Source organism: Sceloporus occidentalis, unplaced genomic scaffold (genome assembly GCF_023333645.1).
Source record: "Sceloporus occidentalis isolate IW3139 unplaced genomic scaffold, rSceOcc1.0.p SCAF_3, whole genome shotgun sequence".
Taxonomy (NCBI): Eukaryota; Metazoa; Chordata; class Lepidosauria; order Squamata; family Phrynosomatidae; genus Sceloporus; species Sceloporus occidentalis.
The window spans coordinates 132,714,939-132,735,934 of NW_028316983.1; the positions used below are offsets into that span (position 1 = coordinate 132,714,939).

Consider the following 20,996-nt stretch of genomic DNA (forward strand, 5'->3'; position numbering starts at 1 on the left):
GGAGACCAGCTGGGGCCTTAAAAGCCCCCACCATCCCTTGCTCCTCGGCAGCGGCGCAGCAGTAGCAGCGAGAGCAGGGAGGAGGAGACCAGCTGGGGCCTCAAAAGCCCCCACCATCCCTTGCTCCTCGGCAGCGGCGCAGCAGTAGCAGCGAGAGCAGGGAGGAGGAGACCAGCTGGGGCCCAAAAGCCCCCACCATCCCTTGCTCCTCGGCAGCGGCGCAGCAGTAGCAGCGAGAGCAGGGAGGAGGAGACCAGCTGGGGCCTCAAAAGCCCCCACCATCCCTTGCTCCTCGGCAGCGGCGCAGCAGTAGCAGCGAGAGCAGGGAGGAGGAGACCAGCTGGGGCCTTAAAAGCCCCCACCATCCCTTGCTCCTCGGCAGCGGCGCAGCAGTAGCAGCGAGAGCAGGGAGGAGGAGACCAGCTGGGGCCTCAAAAGCCCCCACCATCCCTTGCTCCTCGGCAGCGGCGCAGCAGTAGCAGCGAGAGCAGGGAGGAGGAGACCAGCTGGGGCCCAAAAGCCCCCACCATCCCTTGCTCCTCGGCAGCGGCGCAGCAGTAGCAGCGAGAGCAGGGAGGAGGAGACCAGCTGGGGCCTTAAAAGCCCCCACCATCCCTTGCTCCTCGGCAGCGGCGCAGCAGTAGCAGCGAGAGCAGGGAGGAGGAGACCAGCTGGGGCCTCAAAAGCCCCCACCATCCCTTGCTCCTCGGCAGCGGCGCAGCAGTAGCAGCGAGAGCAGGGAGGAGGAGACCAGCTGGGGCCCAAAAGCCCCCACCATCCCTTGCTCCTCGGCAGCGGCGCAGCAGTAGCAGCGAGAGCAGGGAGGAGGAGACCAGCTGGGGCCCAAAAGCCCCCACCATCCCTTGCTCCTCGGCAGCGGCGCAGCAGTAGCAGCGAGAGCAGGGAGGAGGAGACCAGCTGGGGCCTCAAAAGCCCCCACCATCCCTTGCTCCTCGGCAGCGGCGCAGCAGTAGCAGCGAGAGCAGGGAGGAGGAGACCAGCTGGGGCCCAAAAGCCCCCACCATCCCTTGCTCCTCGGCAGCGGCGCAGCAGTAGCAGCGAGAGCAGGGAGGAGGAGACCAGCTGGGGCCTTAAAAGCCCCCACCATCCCTTGCTCCTCGGCAGCGGCGCAGCAGTAGCAGCGAGAGCAGGGAGGAGGAGACCAGCTGGGGCCCAAAAGCCCCCACCATCCCTTGCTCCTCGGCAGCGGCGCAGCAGTAGCAGCGAGAGCAGGGAGGAGGAGACCAGCTGGGGCCCAAAAGCCCCCACCATCCCTTGCTCCTCGGCAGCGGCGCAGCAGTAGCAGCGAGAGCAGGGAGGAGGAGACCAGCTGGGGCCTCAAAAGCCCCCACCATCCCTTGCTCCTCGGCAGCGGCGCAGCAGTAGCAGCGAGAGCAGGGAGGAGGAGACCAGCTGGGGCCCAAAAGCCCCCACCATCCCTTGCTCCTCGGCAGCGGCGCAGCAGTAGCAGCGAGAGCAGGGAGGAGGAGACCAGCTGGGGCCTTAAAAGCCCCCACCATCCCTTGCTCCTCGGCAGCGGCGCAGCAGTAGCAGCGAGAGCAGGGAGGAGGAGACCAGCTGGGGCCCAAAAGCCCCCACCATCCCTTGCTCCTCGGCAGCGGCGCAGCAGTAGCAGCGAGAGCAGGGAGGAGGAGACCAGCTGGGGCCCAAAAGCCCCCACCATCCCTTGCTCCTCGGCAGCGGCGCAGCAGTAGCAGCGAGAGCAGGGAGGAGGAGACCAGCTGGGGCCCAAAAGCCCCCACCATCCCTTGCTCCTCGGCAGCGGCGCAGCAGTAGCAGCGAGAGCAGGGAGGAGGAGACCAGCTGGGGCCTCAAAAGCCCCCACCATCCCTTGCTCCTCGGCAGCGGCGCAGCAGTAGCAGCGAGAGCAGGGAGGAGGAGACCAGCTGGGGCCTCAAAAGCCCCCACCATCCCTTGCTCCTCGGCAGCGGCGCAGCAGTAGCAGCGAGAGCAGGGAGGAGGAGACCAGCTGGGGCCTCAAAAGCCCCCACCATCCCTTGCTCCTCGGCAGCGGCGCAGCAGTAGCAGCGAGAGCAGGGAGGAGGAGACCAGCTGGGGCCCAAAAGCCCCCACCATCCCTTGCTCCTCGGCAGCGGCGCAGCAGTAGCAGCGAGAGCAGGGAGGAGGAGACCAGCTGGGGCCTCAAAAGCCCCCACCATCCCTTGCTCCTCGGCAGCGGCGCAGCAGTAGCAGCGAGAGCAGGGAGGAGGAGACCAGCTGGGGCCCAAAAGCCCCCACCATCCCTTGCTCCTCGGCAGCGGCGCAGCAGTAGCAGCGAGAGCAGGGAGGAGGAGACCAGCTGGGGCCCAAAAGCCCCCACCATCCCTTGCTCCTTGGCGACGGCGAACTGAGGAGAATTAAGACCCCGAGACCCGAAGGCCTAATTGAGACTTAGTCTCTTTGCATACTAGCTGAGAGGAAGGTATTAAGGTTTTCAATCAATTCTGAGTTAACCATCTGACTAGCCACGTGTCTACTATACTTGAAATGGTGACAAAGAACATCTATAAAAGGAAAAGAAAATCTCCCAAAGGTAATGCCCCTGCTAATAATAAGAGATGTAAAAGTGCAAGGAAACATTCCTGTAAAACCACTGATAATTCAGAGCTACTTAGGGCTGCTTCAACTCTAAAACAACTAAAAATAGAAGACCTACTACAATCTAATGAGGTGGTAAAGAGCTCAAATAATCTTGTATCCAATTTATGCATAGGCTCCTCTGATCTTTCCTCCGATGAAGAGGAAAATATCATCCCAATGGACAATAATGACCTTAAATCGAATTTTACATTCAAAACCTTGAATAACGAAAAGACTGATTTAGATTTGGTTGCTAAGAACTGCCTTTTAACAGCAAAAACGGTAATAGCAATTTTTGAGCAGTTGGAGAGTATCAATCAAAAAATAGATAGGATAAGGACCCTTATGGAAATGCCCAAATCTATAGCAAAAAAAGAAAAAACTCTAGCTACAAGTGACCATCCTAAACAAGAACCTCCATGCCCTAAAGATGCTATGATTAATTCAACACAAAAGCCTCCTGTAAAAGACAAATTAATTCCTTCTAAAAACAGGATTGTGCTCCAAATAGCAATAAATCACCAAAACATTGGGAAATGGCACAAAAAAAGAATGATCTCCCAGTCACTTTCCCTTCTCTTAAAAAGGAAATTGCTAACCAGTGATATCACTGATGTTTTTTGGCTCCCTACAAGAAATAGAATAATGAGAATTGCTTTGAGCTTTAAAGATTCAAGTATCCCAGATCTTATCTTTAATAACAGATGGAGGCTAAAAAGATTTGAAATTACCCCAACGCGAGTACTGTGCAATACTAAAATTCAACCGCTAATGATCATTAGAAATAAAAAGTATATTAATATCAAGAGCCTCAAACCTGCAGACGAGTTAACCCAACAGTTCAATAATCTACCTGAAGATGAAGATGAACTTGTCCAGTTATTTAATACACTCGCTCCAGATGAACAAAAACAAATACTATGCAAACTGGAAAATGTTAAAGGGAAACTCCAATTTGTTACTAGATCCACTAAAACTATTCAAGAACTGCTACCATCTACCTGTTCACTAATTGACATCTCATCCCCCTCTAAGGAACTATCAAGCTGTCAAACAGCCAAAACAGAGCCTATTAAGACCTCTCTTAGGTCCATGACCTCTAACAATTTTTACAAGGAACTCAATAATACTGTACCACCTCTAATCCAACTATCTCCAAGTTGCAAGGAAGGGGGGCTACATCAACCCCTAGTACCATTACCAACATCTCCCATACCATCTCGACACCTGAACAAAAAAAGGAGACGCTCTAGTCCTATGACACTACTCTTGTCCCCGAACAAACAAAGCAATAGCTTACTAGGCAGGGGGATTGCCTATACAGGAGAATCAAGTATAGATGCCAAGAATATCAAACGGAATGAGGCCAGAAATACCAATGATTATAAGGAGGAAAATCCTCCCACATCCTTATTGGATTTCAATGATTGACAATCACCAACAAGGTCTCCACCTTCTCTATCTATCATCTCCTGGAACATAGCCGGATGGAAAGTTAGATGCAAGGATCCATCTTTTATGTCTTTCATCACTCAATATGATGCAGTTCTATTCCAAGAAACCTGGGTAGCCGAAGATTTGTATATAGATGGGTTTAAGGCAATAGTGTTAGACGCAACTCCTGGTAAAGGCAAAGGAAGGCTTTGTGGGGGATTAGTTACTTTACTATCTACATCCTTACAAACAAAAATTATTAAACTATTTGCTTTAGAACAAATTGCTCTAGCAATTTTGCTCCAGTTTAGAAATAGTCTATTATGTTTAATTAATGTCTATATTCCACCTTTACAGGGTCAGACTAAGATAAAATTAGTGTGGGAAAAATTGAATAAGTTCATTAAGGACATTATGGCTATTGATTTGACAATGCATATCATTGTAGCAGGAGATCTAAATGCAAGAACAGGGGCCAATGACACTGTTATTTGCTCTAAATTTAATTGCTATCTACCTACAGGTACTCCGCTATCGCCATTACTGATGCGTCAATCCAAGGACATATGCTGTGACTATAGGGGCTTATGTATGTTAAGAACTTTTGTAGGATTAAATTTGGTGATCCTGAACGGTTCCACAAATGATGATTATCCAGCTGAATACACTCACTGGTCAGGCACTAGACCTTCAATATTAGACTACATAGGAATCACTGTTGGTCTAATCCCTTACGTTCAAAAATTCACTATAGTCAATCGTCTGGAAAGTGATCACTTTCCACTAATGTTAAGCCTTGGCTCTTTTGACCAGTTGTTTTTGCCAGTAAACCAAAGTCAGAATTTGGCTTTTGAAATTGGACCCACACGGGTCAAATGGACCCCATTAATTGCTGAGACTCTCACCAAGTCTCTTAACAATGAAGCTAACACTAACCTTCATAACAACATTGTCAATAGTAAAAAAGATGACGATATACTAACTAGTTTTAATAATCTAATTAATAACATTCAACCTTTGCTAATTGCTCCTAAAAATAAAAATAATATCAATATGCTAGGACAAAAGGAACAACATTATTGGTTTGACTCAGAATGTAGGGCAATTTGGTCCCTCTTAAAGCAAAAGTTTAAACAATACAAAGCCAATTCCCTGGACCATAATGTAGCTGAGCTTATGAACTTAAAGAAAGCATACAAACAACTGATTAGATCTAAAAAAAGAACTGCCATACAAGCTTCATGGGAAAAAGTAATTAACGCGGCTAGTGCAAACAACCCTGCCATATTTTGGAAGGTGATAAATCCATCCTTCCCAAGACATATAAGTAACTCTCTATTCCAAATTCCAGCCGAAACTTGGGAAAACCATTTCACTCAATTATATGGGAATCATGCAAAGCCTTTTAGCGATCCCCGATTGAACGTGTCCACCCTACCGCCATGGCCACCTGTTTCACACTCGGAGGTTAAAACTCTAATTAACCAACTTAAACCTTCAAGGGCCCCTGGTGTGGACCTTATCACCAGTGAAATACTAAAAAATGATTTAGACTGGTGGCTGCCAGTGCTCTCCACGCTTTTTACGGCCATAGACAGGACGGCCATGATTCCTCCTCTGTGGGGACTTGCTATAATAATCCCTGTATACAAAAAAGGTAAAAGGAGTGATCCATCAAATTTTAGACCAATCAGCTTGCTGAGCCAAATTAGCAAAATGTATGCTAAACACCTACAAACTAAATTAATGGATTGGCTTGAGTCAGAGAACATCTTGAACGAAGAACAAGCAGGATTTAGAGCAGGACGATCAACGATTGATCATGTATTATTGTTACAACATCTGATAGAAAAATATTCCAAAATGGGCATCTCGCTTCATGCAGCTTTTGTAGACTTTAAAGCTGCCTTTGATACTGTTTCCAGATCTAGATTGTGGGAAAAACTTATGAATAGTTCAATCGACAAACGGCTTCTTCTCCTGCTTATTAAATTGCATGAGGATAATCGGCTGAAAGTGAGATGTAGTTCAGCAGGCCATATGTCCAAAGAAATCCAAGTTAAGATCGGAGTTAGACAAGGATGTGTTCTAGCCCCTATTCTGTTCAATTATTATATAAATTCTTTAGTTCCCCACTTGAATAAGATCTCCTTCCACCCTCCCAAAATAACAAATAGACATGTAAATCTACTTCTTTATGCCGATGATGTTGTCATATTATCTCTGACTCCCATCGGATTAAGAAGAGCTCTGAGGTCGCTAACCACTTATTGTAGTGAAGAAAGATTAACAATAAATTGTTCTAAAACTAAAATCATTACCTTCTCCAAGCAACCCAGAAAAAGAAATTGGAAACTGGGAAAAGAAACTATTGAACAAGTTAAGACATTCAGATATTTGGGAATTGTGCTTCAGGCCACGGGTAATAGAACTGCACACTTGGAATATGTTTCAAAAAATGCACAAAAAACAGCTAATGCAATCCAACAATACTTTTTTTCTAAGGGAGCCCAATTTATTCCAGCAGCAATTAAACTCTTCCAGGCTAAGGCCAGACCACAACTCTTATATGGCGCTCAATTGGGCCCTTATAACGATCTTATGCCCCTTGAACGGGTGCAAACAAATTTTTTAAGGAAAATCTTTCAAGTTGGTAGCTGTGTTCCCAACGTGGTATTGAGAAGAGAGGCTGGAGTTAGTAAAATTGAAACAAGTATGTGGATTTATGTTTTATTCTATTGGCTCAAACTAAATAAAACCTCAGATGGACTAACAAAATATATCTTGACCGATACCTATAAATCTTACTGGGAATCGGCCATAAATAAGAAACTATTATCTATAGGCCTATCAAAAGAGTTTATTCTAGAATTAAATCTCGATCAGGCCAAACTGTCCATAAAGCAGAGATTACTCGATATAGAAGGACAGATAGAGACTGCTGCCTTTCCGGGGCGCATTCTAATCAACAGATCAATTTCTATGCTGACACCTGCTTCATACTTGTTCCAAATTACATTACCTAAATTTAGAAGAGCTTTTTCTTTAGCCCGCTTTAACGCCCTCCCTTCAGCGGTTCTAGAAGGAAGATACAAGAAAACTCCTTTCAAAGCACGGCTTTGCCCTTGCAATAACTGTGATATTGAAACCCTTGAACATACTTTCCTGTATTGCATATTCTTTAAAGATATCCGGTCTCAACTGATCATCCCACTTTTAGAAAAATTCCCAGGAAGCTCAGACACTGTACTTGTTTGTAACCTCTTGAACAGTCAGTCGCCTAGTGTTGTATATACAGTGGCTAAATTTTGCCACATCGTAAATAAAATACGCCCCCTCATGACGAGATAAAACCTCGAAGGCTAATAGAAAGTGTTACTCACACAGGCCAAAATCTGGAAATTATCAGAGCTAGAAACATATTGTGTTACTTAACCTTCGCTGCTTTAGCTGCATGTATACTCATTCATTTTTTTATTTTTTATTCTTAATTCTGTTTTTAACGTTTTATTATACAAGTAGCAATGTACAAATAATACAATTACATTCTGTTTTTGTATTGCTGCAATTGCACTCTGTACTATATTGCTGGTCAATGACCGAATAAAATTTTAAGTAAGTAAGTGAGTTCAAAATGCAAAAGCAGTTTCTACTCAATTAACTCAGTTGGGGTCAGGAGAAGAGAGGAAAAGGTAGAATCTTGCCCTTAGCAGGCTCAGCCAGAAGCAAACTGCTGCAGCCTCTCCTAGCTTCTATTTTCTTTCTCATTAATACTTTTTTTGCCATCTTGATCACACTCAGTTGCTGTATGGTTCAGCATTTTCCTCATCTGTGAAATGCTGGAGGGCATGCTGGCTACCCAAACATGAGTCTAGCATTGGTACTCTTTAAATTGGTACTCTTTAAAAGTGAAGGACTGCACTTTTCTGCATGAATTTGGATTTTACAACCACGCAAGTCTCCCCACCCCACCAATTTCCAAAGTTAGTTAAGAGATGATTATGGAGAAACCTCTGCAGTATGTTACCTTAAAGATAACATTTTCTCCCCAGACCACTTGTGGCACCTCTAGACCAATTCTTCAATTGGTGTCTCAGGTTTTTCCTGGTTTTTCCCCCATTCATGTTGTTTTCTATTTTAAAATAGTGAGACGAAGTTAGAAAAAAACAAACAAAACTGCAATATCTTGTGCCACTTCAACAGTTCAAAAAAACAAAAACAGTGTTGTTTTACATTAAAGCAATTAATGTTTGGGTCCACAAACCCCTATTGGTTAGTTAACTATGGAGATGCTAACTCATGTGGTATTGTCCCTTAGGTACTGACTTGAAAATGACTGAAATTCTGTTTCAACACTTAACAATTGCTAGCCACATGAATTATGTACCTATGTATTTCGTTGTTGCCCAGTATATCTGGATTTTTACATGAGAACCAAAGCAATGTGAAGATTCAAAGAAACTGATCAAGTAAATGTTTTTCTATTGTCGTTGTTGTTGTTGTGTGCTTTTAAGTCATTTCTGACTTATGGTAACTTTTATGTGAACGTATCATGAGATTTTCTTGGTAAGATTTGTTCAAAGAATGTTTGCCATTGCTACCCAAAGTAAAAGAAAAAGAGTTTAATAAAATAGATTTTGGAGAGAGAGAAAAAACAAAACAACCAAATCTCACAATGAACTAATAAATAAAGCAAGGGAACTGAATATAAGTAAGTACTCAGTATTATTTCTGTTCAGTAAAAGTACTCAATATAAGTAATTCTGGAAACACTATTTTACATTCAGTTGACAAATGGAAGAGATAAGCATATGCTCAAAACTCTCCTATTGCAAGAATAAGAATAAAGTTGAAATTCTAAAGACTACAGGGAGTAAGCCACAAAAAAACACGGTGCAACTTATTTCTGAGTAGATATATATGCTGTTGCAAGGCTTAATCTTTCTTGCATTGAAGCCAATGTGAATAATCATAGATGTTTATAGCTGTGTAGGAAAGTGAAAACAAAAAAGGAACATAGGAAGTGAAATTCAGAACAGGCCACTAAGGGATACATTTCCAAGTTCAACTGAAATGAATATAAATATGTTGGTGCAGCAAACAAATTTGTTTTAAACTGGAGCATGCAAGAGGAGTTTTACAAAGCTGACAAACTATGTAACAGGAGATAGTAGACAATCTTCTCATATTGGGTACCAAATCAGAATAGGTAAAATATTTGTTGGAAAACTGACATAACAGCATTCTTTTTTCTTTCAAACTAGTTAAGTCTGCAAAGAAACAGGTTTGTCTGGCTTGACACAATTTCTTCCCCTGAGAGCCAACTAAAAACAAAACAAAACAAATCTTTCCTGTTTTCCTGATGAAGTGGGCTATAGTCCACAAATGTCACACTATAATGAACCACACGTTAGTTTTTAAGGTGTCACAGGGCTTCCAGTTGTCTGACAAGGCTATAAAACTTTTTCCAAGTATATACTTGTTACAAGTGTGTGCGTGTGTGTATGTGTACACACCCCCCAAGTATATATTTGCTCCAAGTATATCCAATATTATAGAATTTGTCCCAAATTGTTGTTGTTAGCTGCCTTTGAGTTGAGGGTCATGGTGACCCCGTGGATGAGACGTCTCCAAAATTCCCTGTCCTCAATTGCTCTGCTCAGGTCCTGTAGGCTCAGGTCTGTGGCCTCCCTGATAAAGTTTAACCTTCTGATGTATAGTCTTCCCCTCTTTCTACTATCCTCTACCTTTCCCAGCATCATTGTCTTTTCTAATGTTTGATGCCTTGTCATGATGTGGCCAAAGTACAATTTAGTCATCCTGGCTTCCAGGGAGAATTCAGACTTGATCTATTCTAGGGCCCTTGGGGTTTTGTTGCTGTTTGTTTGTTTGGTTGGTTGGTTGGTCTTTTTGGTTGTGCACAATATCTTCAGCACTCTTTTCCATCATCACATCTCAAATGAATTGATTTTCCATCTACTGGCCTTCTTAACTGTCCAGCTCTCATACCTGTACATTATGATGGGGAATACAATGGCTTGGAATATCCTCACTTTAGTGTTCAGAGTTGTATATTTGCACTTTAAGGTCTTTTCTAATTCTTTCATAGTTGCCCTTCCCATTTCTAGTCTCTTTCTGATCTTCCGACTGCAGTCTCCATTATGATTTATATTTGATCCAAAGTACGGGAACTCTACAATTTCGATTTTCTTGTTGTCTAGGATGAATTCTTATAGCTCTTCTGTGATCATAATTTTTGTTTTCTTCTTGTTTAGCATTAAGTCTACCTTGGCACATTCCCTTTTGACATTCTCCAGTAACTGTTCCAGATCCTTGTTGGTTTCTCCTAGTTCTAGCGTGTCATCTGCATATCGTAGGTTGTTAATGCTCCTTCCTCCAGTCTTCATTCCTCTTGTCTCTGAGTCTAAGCCTGCTTTACATACAATATTTTCTGTGTACAAGTTGAATAAATAGGGTGGTAGTATGCAACCTTACCCTACCCCTTTGCTGATTAAGAACTATTCTGTTTCTCTGTATTCTGTTCTAACAGCAGCTTCTTGTCCTGAGTAGAGGTTATATATGATCAGATGTTGTGGCTTCCTCTAAGAGCAAGCTATAGTTTTTTGTGATCTATCCAGCAAAAGGCTTTGCTGTAGTCCATAAAGCACATGCAGATTTTTTTTCTGGAATTCTCTGGTGCACTACATTATCCAACATATGTTTGCAATGTGATCCCTAGTGCCTCTTCTTTTCCTAAAACCAGCTTGCACCTCTGGAATTTTTTGCTCTATATAAGATTGGAGTATTCACAGCAGAATCTTGAGCATGACTTTATTTGCATAGGAAATGAGCGCAATGGTTCTAGAATTACTGCAGTCTTTTATGTCTCATTTTTTGTGGATGGGAACGTATATACATACACATACATACACACACGCACACACCCCTACCAGGGTGCTTTCACAGCTAATGAATATGGTTTCAACTTTATTACAGTGGCTCTCACTACCTGGTGAGGTTTGATTCCAGGACAAATTATTGATAATTTTCAAGCTGTGGACTGCTGAATCCATGGATAAAGAATCCATGGGTACTGACAGCTGATGGCATAGTAAGAATAGTATTCAAAGGCCATTACTATACACAGTAAAGTCTTTGATAGGGAGGTTACTGGATGGAGCTGGTCAGGAATACAGCTTCCCATTCTGACACCATCACCAGTGAATATGCCATAGTCATATGATCCCTTTTTAATTACTGATTAAGGCCCTGTATAGACCGGCCTGGGGGCAGAGTCGGGGTGTCGCATCCAGATGACACATGTCCTAACTCCACCCCCAAGGCACCATGATGCCATGCTCTGCTCAACATGGCACACGGCATCATGGCGCTCCTCCAGCACTGTATCCAAACAACAAAGCGCCGAAGGAGTGTCGTACAGCCACGCTGCCATGATTATGGCGCCTTTTCAAGGGTGTAAAAAGGAGTCATTTTTTGTGGCTCCTTTTCATGCCCTTGAAAGGCTGGATTGGGGCCGCTGTGTGCAGTTGTCATGGCCCCAATCCAGTGCGAAAAGGGGTAGCTGCAAGTCACAGCATATTTTGTCATCCAAATCCAAGAAAACTGTGGTTAATTTAACCTATGGTTAGCTGAAATAAGTCAACTTCGAACCAGTTTACAAAACTGGCTGAATTTCACTAATCAGATGTAAGATTAACTACATTTAGTAGTTATGACCATCATGAAACTGATTAAATGAAAACATTTATCATGTTCTCCTTGCAGATGGAAAGAGAGTAGAATATGTAAGCCCAAGTAATATTCTTGTAATGCTAAATCATGGCTAAACAAATTGCAAACTATATCCATGGTAATATCAGGCACATTTTAATATAGTTCTGTCTCCTTCTCTGCGTCCGTCAAAATAAGTTATGAAGCATTTATTCTTCCTTATGATTTAATTGGCTGGTTCTTTTTATTATGAGCTTATGACCTGATCATCATGTGATTCTTGGTAAACATGGAGAAACTAAACATGTTAAGAAATGCTGTAGATTCCACCCCCCAAAAATGTAAAATTTACTTTACAGAGCACAATACCACCATAAGTACTGTATTTGGAACAGATTTATATTAACCTAGGACATCTAACATACAGTTAAATTATCCCCAGTTCTCACTCAGCTATAGAACTCCTTTGCAGCACTGTTAAAGGTATGCAGTCTGGAGGTTTCTTCCTTTTCCCTTTCCTAGCCCACCTTCCCAAAACCTTCTTCATTGCACTCTAAAACATTAAAAGGCTCAGGTTGAGGGATGACTGCCAATCTCAAACCTCACCAAATATTTGCTACATAATGGTGTGAGGGACTAGATTGTTTTATGGTGGCGCAGTGGTTAAATGCCTGTACTGCAGCCACTCACTCAAAACCATAAGGTTGCGAGTTCAAGACCAGAAAAAGCTTGACTCAGGCTTGCATCCTTCCGAGGAGGTGGCTAAAATGAGTACCCAGATTGTTGGGGGCAAATTAGCTTACAGTTGTAAACCGCTTAGACACTGCTTAGGTGGTATGAAGCGGTATATAAATGAAGCTTGTTTGTTTGTTTGTTATGAACTGAAAAGTCTTTTTTCACTTTTTGGTCTTAGAACCTGCCAATACAGTTCTTCCATACAGCTTGGGAGATCAACATTTCTGTGTATTAACAATTTTTTAAAAGGTTCTATTCCCAAGAAAGAGAGAGAACAGATAAGGACATGGATTACGTAATCCATTCCCAGCAAGATGAAACTGTTAAAACTATCTCCACATATCTCTAAATTAAACCTAATTTAGTGTAACTTTTTGTCAATTTTAATTGTACCCCACTTTGGGAATGAATCTTGCCCCAAAACACAACATATAAGTATATTCAAATGAATAAAACTAATTCTTTTTAAAGCCTTACAACACAAACCTGACAACTGCTTGTGAATTAAACAAATGAGTTAGATGCATCAAGTCTTCATAGTATGTTTGTTCTAAACAACCATACAGCGTGCCCGCGCCATACGCGGGCGCGCCATACGCGACCTTGAGCATACGCGCTCAAGCCATGGGGCGCGCGCAGGGTGGAAGGGGCGGTGTGTCCCATTCAATTGAATGGGCATGCGTGCCCGTTGTGCCTCATGCGCGCCCGCGCCGCCGCGCACGAGCCCCATTGTTTCCAATGGGGCTCGAGCATAGGCGGAATTCACCTTACGCAGAGGGATCCGGAACGGATCCCCCGCGTAAGGTGAGGACGGACTGTACTATGCATACTTTGTTCTAATATCATACTTGAGAAAAAATACATTGTATAAATCTGAGCAAAAAAGTACATAACAGAGCAGGCAGAAGGCATCTATGTTTCAATCCAAGGCACAGAGTATATGCCTTTGAAAATTTGCATTTTATCAAGGGCTAAAATGTGCACATTACAAGAAGTGTTATGACATTTATATTTCATGTGTGTAAAAGCACTGCAGCCTTAGTACATAAGGGATCATCAGAATATTGTTACCCATTTCTTTCTTTTGACCTATTTAAATCAGGTTCAGAACACTCACCATAAACATGTCCTAAAAAAACATGTAACTAAAATAAGCTAATGAAAACAAGCCTCAATAACACTAGCTGGTTGGTGACCTAGTTCTCTTTACAGCAGTACATTTTTATCTGGGTTGTACCACTTCAGCTATTCTGGTCACCAAAAAATAACTCATTCACAAAATATTCCTTGACTGGTAGATTTTGGGGCTCTACAGTCCAGCACTTTGTGGCGGCCTGTAAGCGAAGCCACAGCGTAGCATCCGCACTCTGGACACTGTGACTCTGCCCCATCACTTCATGATGCCGCGCACCCTTCTAGACAGCGCACAGCATCACGGTGCGGCCTGGGTGCTGCATCTAGACAATGTAGTGCCAAAACGGCGTCAGAAAGCTGCACTGCCGTGGCTATGACACCCTTTAGAGGGTGCAAAAAGAACACAGTTTTTCTGGCTCCTTTTTGTGTTCCCTAGAGTTCAGATAGGTGCTACAGCATGCGGTTGCTGTGGCACCGATCTGGCCATTAAAGGGGAGGGTGGATGCCACCCATCTGTCCAGCCCCTTTGTGGAGAACAAATTTGGCTTATTTCCCTGTTGTCATTTAGTCTACCACATGTGGGTTTTTATTTTTATATGTTCATAGTCATATAAGTCTATCTGCAGTCTGAAGCAGCAGATAGTTTTATCACTTCTCTGAGAACTATGGTCGACTATTATCTTGAGCAACTTCCTGAAAGATCTGTTTACTGAAAGGAGGGTGATAAAATGAGGAGAAACATGGGCTGACCAGGGTTGTTGTTTTTCTTTTTAAAGGAAAATTAGGAACTGCACAGTAGTACAGAGACAGGGCAGTTGAAACACACAGCATGAGCTGCTGCAGCATACCTATGATTTGTCCTTTTATGCACAAATATGCTATATTGCTCAGCATCACATTCCATGACATTTATAAGCAAATTCAGAATGGAGAAAATTTGCTAGCATAATTTGAAAAGAGTGTTATATTCAAGTTTTACGCTTTGCAGGCTGCTGCAAAGATACTTTCAGACACAAATATTTCATACATCTGTCCCCAACAAGATCTGATTAACAATTAGATATTTTCTGACATCCGTGCCTCATCCTAATATTGGCATCACATTATTTGTCATGAAAAGAATGGAACGCCTGGATGCAAAACTATTTGTTTCATCTTTGCAGCATCAGTGAACTATCTTGGAGAGGAGGCGTGAAGTCAGGAGGGAATGTCTTTGGTAGGAGGAGGAAGTGTGCATAGTCTCAATAAGGGCTTAGGGCTTGAGACTCTACAGAAACCTGGACTACTCACATAGCCACTTTTAAAAATCAACTAACCTCTTACAATTTTGCTTGAACTGAACTTTTGAACTATATGTTTCTATTCTTCTGAAAAGGCATTTTATATATGTTGGGTTTCATTTTAAAAAAACAACAACACCCTCTAAGATTTATTTTATTTGATGCTTTCTTTCCTGCTGAGCTTGACAAGGACCTGTTACTTCTACTTTCAGAGTGTGCAACATTACCTACATTACCTAATTGGTTGACTGGCTGAACCCAAGGGGTGCTCAACAATGGCTCCTTTTCATCCTGGAGAGAAGTGACCAGTGGGGTCCCAAAGGGCTCTGTCCTGGGCCCAGTGCTATTCAACATCTTTATCAATGGCTTGGATGACAGAATTGGGGGCATACTTATCAAATTTGCAGATGACACCAAATTAGGAGGAGTAGCTAACACTCCAGAAGATAGGATCAAAATTCAAAATGACCTGAATAAACTGAAAAGCTGGGCCAAAGCTAACGAAATGAATTTCAACACAGGAAAATGTAAGGTACTGCACTTAGGGCAGAAAAACAAAATGCATAGATATGCGATGGGGGACACTTGACTTTAGGAGACTACACATGAAAGGGATCTAGGAGTCCAAGTAGACCACAAGTTGAACATGAGTCAATAGTGCGATGTGGCAGCTAAAAAGGCCAACGCGATTCTAGGTTGCATCAATAGAAGTATAGTGTCTAGATCAAGGGAAGTAATAGTGCCACTCTATTCTGCTTTGGTCAGGGCCCACCTGGAATCCTGTGTCCAGTTCTGGGCACCACAATTCAAAAAGGATGTTTAGAAACTGGACCGTGTCCAAAGGAGGGCAACTAAAACGGTGAAGGGTCTTGAAGCCATGCCCTATGAAGAACGGAGCAGGGGATATTTAGCCTGAAGAAGAGAAGGTTAAGGGGTGATATGATAGCCCTGTTTAAATATTTAAAGTGATGTCATACTGAGGAGGGAGCAAGCTTGTTTTCTGCTGCTCCAGAGAACAGGACCAGGAACAACGGATCCAGGCTGCAGGAAATTAGATTCCACCTCAACATTAGGAGGAAGTTCCTGACAGTAAGGGCTGTTCAACAGTGGAACACGCTCCCTCGGAGAGTGGTAACTCTCCCTCCTTGGAGGTCTTTAAGCAGAGGCTGGCCATCTGTTGGGGAGGCTTTGATTGAGAGTTCCTGCAGAATGGGGTTGGACTGGATGGACCTTGGGGTCTCTTCAAATTCTACGATTCTATGCTTCTAAGCCTCCTAAATGGCTCACCCCATCGCATGGGCTGTCCTAGACACTGGTCCCATACAGCCAAGAACCTTTGCAGGATAAATAAAAACTGTGCCAATTAGACAGCTGGCCACTTGGGGTGAATGTACGAATACTCTTTTCTCCAAGTAAAAGCAACCTCCTTCTTTTAGGGTCACTTCATACACTTCTTATACAGATGAGAACACAACAAGTTGCTGCGTGTGCATGACCCTTCACTGACATTTCTGCCAGATGCTGTTGCTTTGTGTTTACTAAATAAAAGCTCAAACAACTGAACCAGAGAAACCAGTCCTTTTTTTTCATAATCCAATTATATTATATTAGCACCGTGAAATATAACGAATTAAGGTTCACTTTGGCATTTTGAAATCCACCTCTCTCTCCCTTTTTCCTTGGCATTAGTAACCTCATTGTTTTGTGACAGAGAACTGATCTACCACAAAATCATCCTCTTCCTTGTTTCTATTGCACCTGCCCCACCTGCTCTTTCCTTCTGCTCCAGGTAGAGTTGCCTCCACGCACAGATCCTTCACAACAACACAATCTACCTTTCTGCTTTGGCAAAGGATGGGGCTCTCTCATGCAGGGGAAAGTTTTGAACTGAAGGTAAGAGATGAAGCAAAGGCAAAACATTTAGACAATTAGGACATTTTTAGTCTGGCAGATCAATGCTAACAGCTGTGGAGCCAGTGGAGACCTGAAATGAGACCTGTATAATTTGGGGGGGAAACAACAGCAATAGAAATAGGAGCAATAACACAGCATGTAACAGACAGCTACTAAGTGCTGAAAGTGTCCCATGTGGCATGATCTTGTAATCATTATTACATCCCAGTAGGCAAGGCCAGTATTATTATTCAGATGTGGGAATTGCAAGGAGGGCTGGGGTGGAGGACTGAAGGTCATCCCCCCCCCAAAAAAAGTACAACAAGGGGCTTGCCTTTCCCTCCCTTTTTTCTAGATCCTGCCAGGAAGGAAAAGCACTTTCTGCATAGACACATGCATTCACAGATGATGGTGTGGGTTGGTCAAGGGGGAAAGAAAGTGCTACCATGGGCTCCTAATAACTTCCCTCAAATTACTCATTCCAGGTGCTTTGTAAATGTTGTTATCAATTGTTATTTTGCTGTGTGGCGCACAGTTTGTTGAAATGTATTGCAAACTGCACTTTGCTTGCTAGGAGTGCACTTTTGACAATGTCTAATCCTCTTTTGCAAACCAGAACCCTCACTTTCTTTTCTTTCCCCTCCCTTCTAGGAGGCTTCTTGGAGTTGGTGGGGAAAGAAGAACCACTTTGGGATCTGGTGACAGAGGGAGCGATCCACCTTGTGATCTGGTAGCAGAGGAGAGAGATCCACCACCTTGGGATCTGATGGCATGGGCACTGGAAACCCCACCCCACTCCCTGAGAATTGCACCCCCAAACACAGACACCACACACAGCCCATGCCTAACTTGGTGGTGGGTCCTTCTTTCCTTTCCCTTCTCCCTTCCTTTCTCTCCCTCTCCCTCTCTTTCCTTCCTTCTCTCCCTCCCTCCCCCTTCCTTCCTTTTCTTCCCTTCCTTCCCTTCTTTCCTTTCCTTCCTTTTCCTTTTTTCTTTCCTTTCGTTTCCTCTCTTCCTTTTCTTTTCTTCTTTTCTTTCTTTTTTACCTTTCTTTCTGTTCCTTCCTTCCCTTTCCTATCTTCCCTTCCCTTCCTCCTTCCTTCCCTTCCTTCCCTTCCCTCCTTCCTTTCTTCCCCCTTCATTCTTTCTTTCTCTCATTCCTTCCTCTCTTTTCTTTTCTTCCTTCTCTCCTTCCTTTCCCCTTCCTTGCTTCCCCATTCTTTCTTTCTCTCCTTCCTTCCTTTCTCTCTTTTCTTTCCTTCCTTCCTTCTCTCCTTCCCCTCTTCCTTCTCTCCTTCCTTTCCCCTTCCTTGCTTCCCCCATTCTTTCTTTCTCTCCTTCCTTCCTTTCTCTCTTTTCTTTCCTTCCCTCCTTCTCTCCTTTCCCTTCCTTTCCCCTTCCTTGCTTCCCCCATTCTTTCTTTCTCTCCTTCCTTCCTTTCTCTCTTTTCTTTCCTTCCTTCTCTCCTTCCCCTCTTCCTTCTCTCCTTCCTTTCCCCTTCCTTCCTTCCCCCTTCATTCTTCCTTTCTCTCTTTTCTTTCCTTCCTTCTCTCCTTCCTTTCCCCTTTCTTCCTTTCCTTTTCAGTCTTTCTTTCTCTTCCTTCCTTCCCTCCCTCCCTCCCTCCCTTCTCTCCTTCCATCCCTTCCTTCCTTCTCCCCTTCCATCCCTTCCTTCTCTCCTTCCTTTTCCTCCTCTCCTTCCTTCTCTTTCTTTCTTTCTTTCTTTCCCTTCCCTTCTCCCTTCTCCCTTTCTCCTTCCACTCACCCATCAGAGCCCGGAGGTGCTTGAGGCGGGTCAGGACGTCCTTGCGCGGGTCCAGGGCTTTCTGGGTGGACTTCTTCACGTCGGCGTGGCCCCTTCGGGAGAACATGGTGGAGGCTGGGGGGCTTGTGTGGGGCTGAGAGGGGTCGCCTCCCGCCTGGTGGGGCCACTGTCGCCCTCCCTCTCTGGGCTCCTGCTCCTCCTCCTCTGGGTCTGAGGCGGGAAGGAGGCGGGGCTGAAGGGGCGGACATTTTGTTTGCTGGCGCGGGGCACGCTGGGAGATGTAGTCTTCCCCTTTTGGCCCTGCTTTAACTCTTTGTGTGGCTCAAGGCTATGGAATTCTGGGAGTTGGAGTATGTTGTGGGGCCCAGAGCCCCACAACAGAATTCCATAGCCTTCAGAGATTACTGTATAATAAGGCCTTGTCCTGGGTTGGCCAGGTGTCCTCACTGCAAAGGAAGAGCAAGGCCCCTCCAAATGTAGGGCAAACAAAATGGAGGACATCATGGCCAAATAAAAGCTGAAAACACAGGGATATAACTCCATGCTTCTTTAGTAGATTACAGCACTACATTTAACTGCTCTGGCTTGTCCACTTCCTGTTGCATTGTGGGGTTTGTAGTTCATTAAGGCCTAAGAGCTCTCTGGCTGAGGATTCTTAAACACCTCTCCTCAAACTGCAAATCCCAGAATGCAACAGGACGGCAGTTAAAAGTGGAATAGCAACACTATAAGAGGGTAGTAGAGTAATCTACTCTGACATTGCTCAGAATGGAGGGCATTTTGGAGTCCCTCCTGGACAGAGAAGGTTGAAGTGTTGGAGGACATGTCCTGGGAAAGGAGAAGGGTCTCTGGTCACCTCTGGATCTGTCCCTAGGCTTTGATCTCCAAAAAATGAATAAAAATAATAATAATAATGCATCTAATCAAATGCATCTGAGGAAGTGGGCTCAGGTCTAGGGAAGCTCATGCTCCCAGCTTCTCTCTTTCAGTGAACCTCACAGGTGCCACAAGGAGATCCCTTTGCAAACTGGTTTTCTAGACTAAGGGCCCAGACAGACAGGCCAAAATAAAGCTGCTTCGGGTCACTTTGGAAGTGTGCTGTTAAATGACACACGCATCAGAGGCTAGAAGCTGCGCCAAAGTTGCGTTCTAGTCATTAGGACTGGAGCATGGCTTTGGTGTGGCTTCCAGCCTCTTAAAATGCATGCCTCATTTAAACAGCACACTTCCAAAGTGACCCGAAGCAGCTTTATTTTGGCCTGCCTGTTTGGGTCTTAACAGGGCTATGTCTGAATTCTCTGTGTGCAGCATATATAATTTGGCCTGAGGAACAAAACTTTGTGAAGTCGAAGGCTTTCATGGCCAGCAGCCATAGTTTTTTTGTGGGGGTTTTGGGCTGCGAGGCTGTGTTCTGGAAGAGTTTATTCCTGAAATAAACTCATCCTGAACACAGCCACATGGCCCTAAAACCCCACCAAAAAACAAAACAAAAAAACCCATGACCAAAACTTTGTTTAACAATATGTAATTAAAAATATCCACATATTAATTGTTCTAGGTGCAGCACAGAGTTTGTTGAAATGTATTGCAAACTTTGCCACGAGTGCAGATTTTTGACAATTCATATTGACTGCCATGGATTTGGATGGCTATTGAGTGTGGCCCAGACGTTTGGGAGACCACTGATTGATTCCCAGCTCGGCCATGAAATCCACTGGGCAACCCTGGGCAAGTCACATGCTCTCATGTGCTCTTTATATCTTGCCTTTTCCATGTGGTGCAATGCAAGGTGGCTTCCAACACAGAAGGATTGTGATAAAACACAATGAATCACCCATCAAGATGGCCCTCTCCAAGTCTGCACCAGAGCTGTCTCTAAGAGAAATGGATTTAGAAGATTATCGCATGCCTCTTTTTGCCTGATCCGGTCATGGCCTTAAACAGGTGAAAACAGATCTTATTGCACGCCTCCATGCCCAACTCGGCTGCATCCCGTATCCAATCCAGACTCCTGTCATACATTTAGAAGAATGATACTTTCCGATTCTTCAAAAAGTACACCAGGAATCCAAATTGGGTATGCAATATGGCCAAGTTGCACACCGAGGTGTGCAATAAGATCCAATTTCACCTGCCTAAGCCTGTGCCCAGCCAATGCCAGGATCAGGCGAAAAGAGGCATGCAACAATCTCCTGAGGCAAAACATAGCTAAAATCCATCATAATGTTAAAAACAACTTTAAAATAAATAACATCTCATATTAAAAACTGTACTGAATGTAAAACAATTCAAAAACATCAAAAACATGAAAACAAAACAAACAAAAAGCACACACACCCTTTAAAAAACACCCAAATGTCCCCAGCAGTTTCAGAAGGCTTGAACATTCTGTTTAGAGGGATACAACATCCCCTTCACTTGCC

The 20,996-nt window shown here is 44.0% G+C and overlaps 1 protein-coding gene across 2 annotated transcripts in view; it reads right to left on the bottom strand.

The window, feature by feature from the left end:
- RALGAPA2 (Ral GTPase activating protein catalytic subunit alpha 2) overlaps positions 1-18,813 on the bottom strand; it is a 199,832-nt gene extending 181,019 nt beyond the window's left edge. The window contains exon 1 of one of the 2 annotated variants that reach the window (XM_089516358.1): positions 18,574-18,813. In XM_089516358.1, coding sequence (XP_089372484.1) covers positions 18,574-18,679 — 106 coding nt within the window. In that variant the 5' untranslated portion in view covers positions 18,680-18,813. The remainder of the gene's footprint in view (positions 1-18,573) is intronic. The other variant, XM_089516359.1, reaches the window with a different exon arrangement.
- Between the last annotated feature and the right edge of the window lie 2,183 nt (positions 18,814-20,996).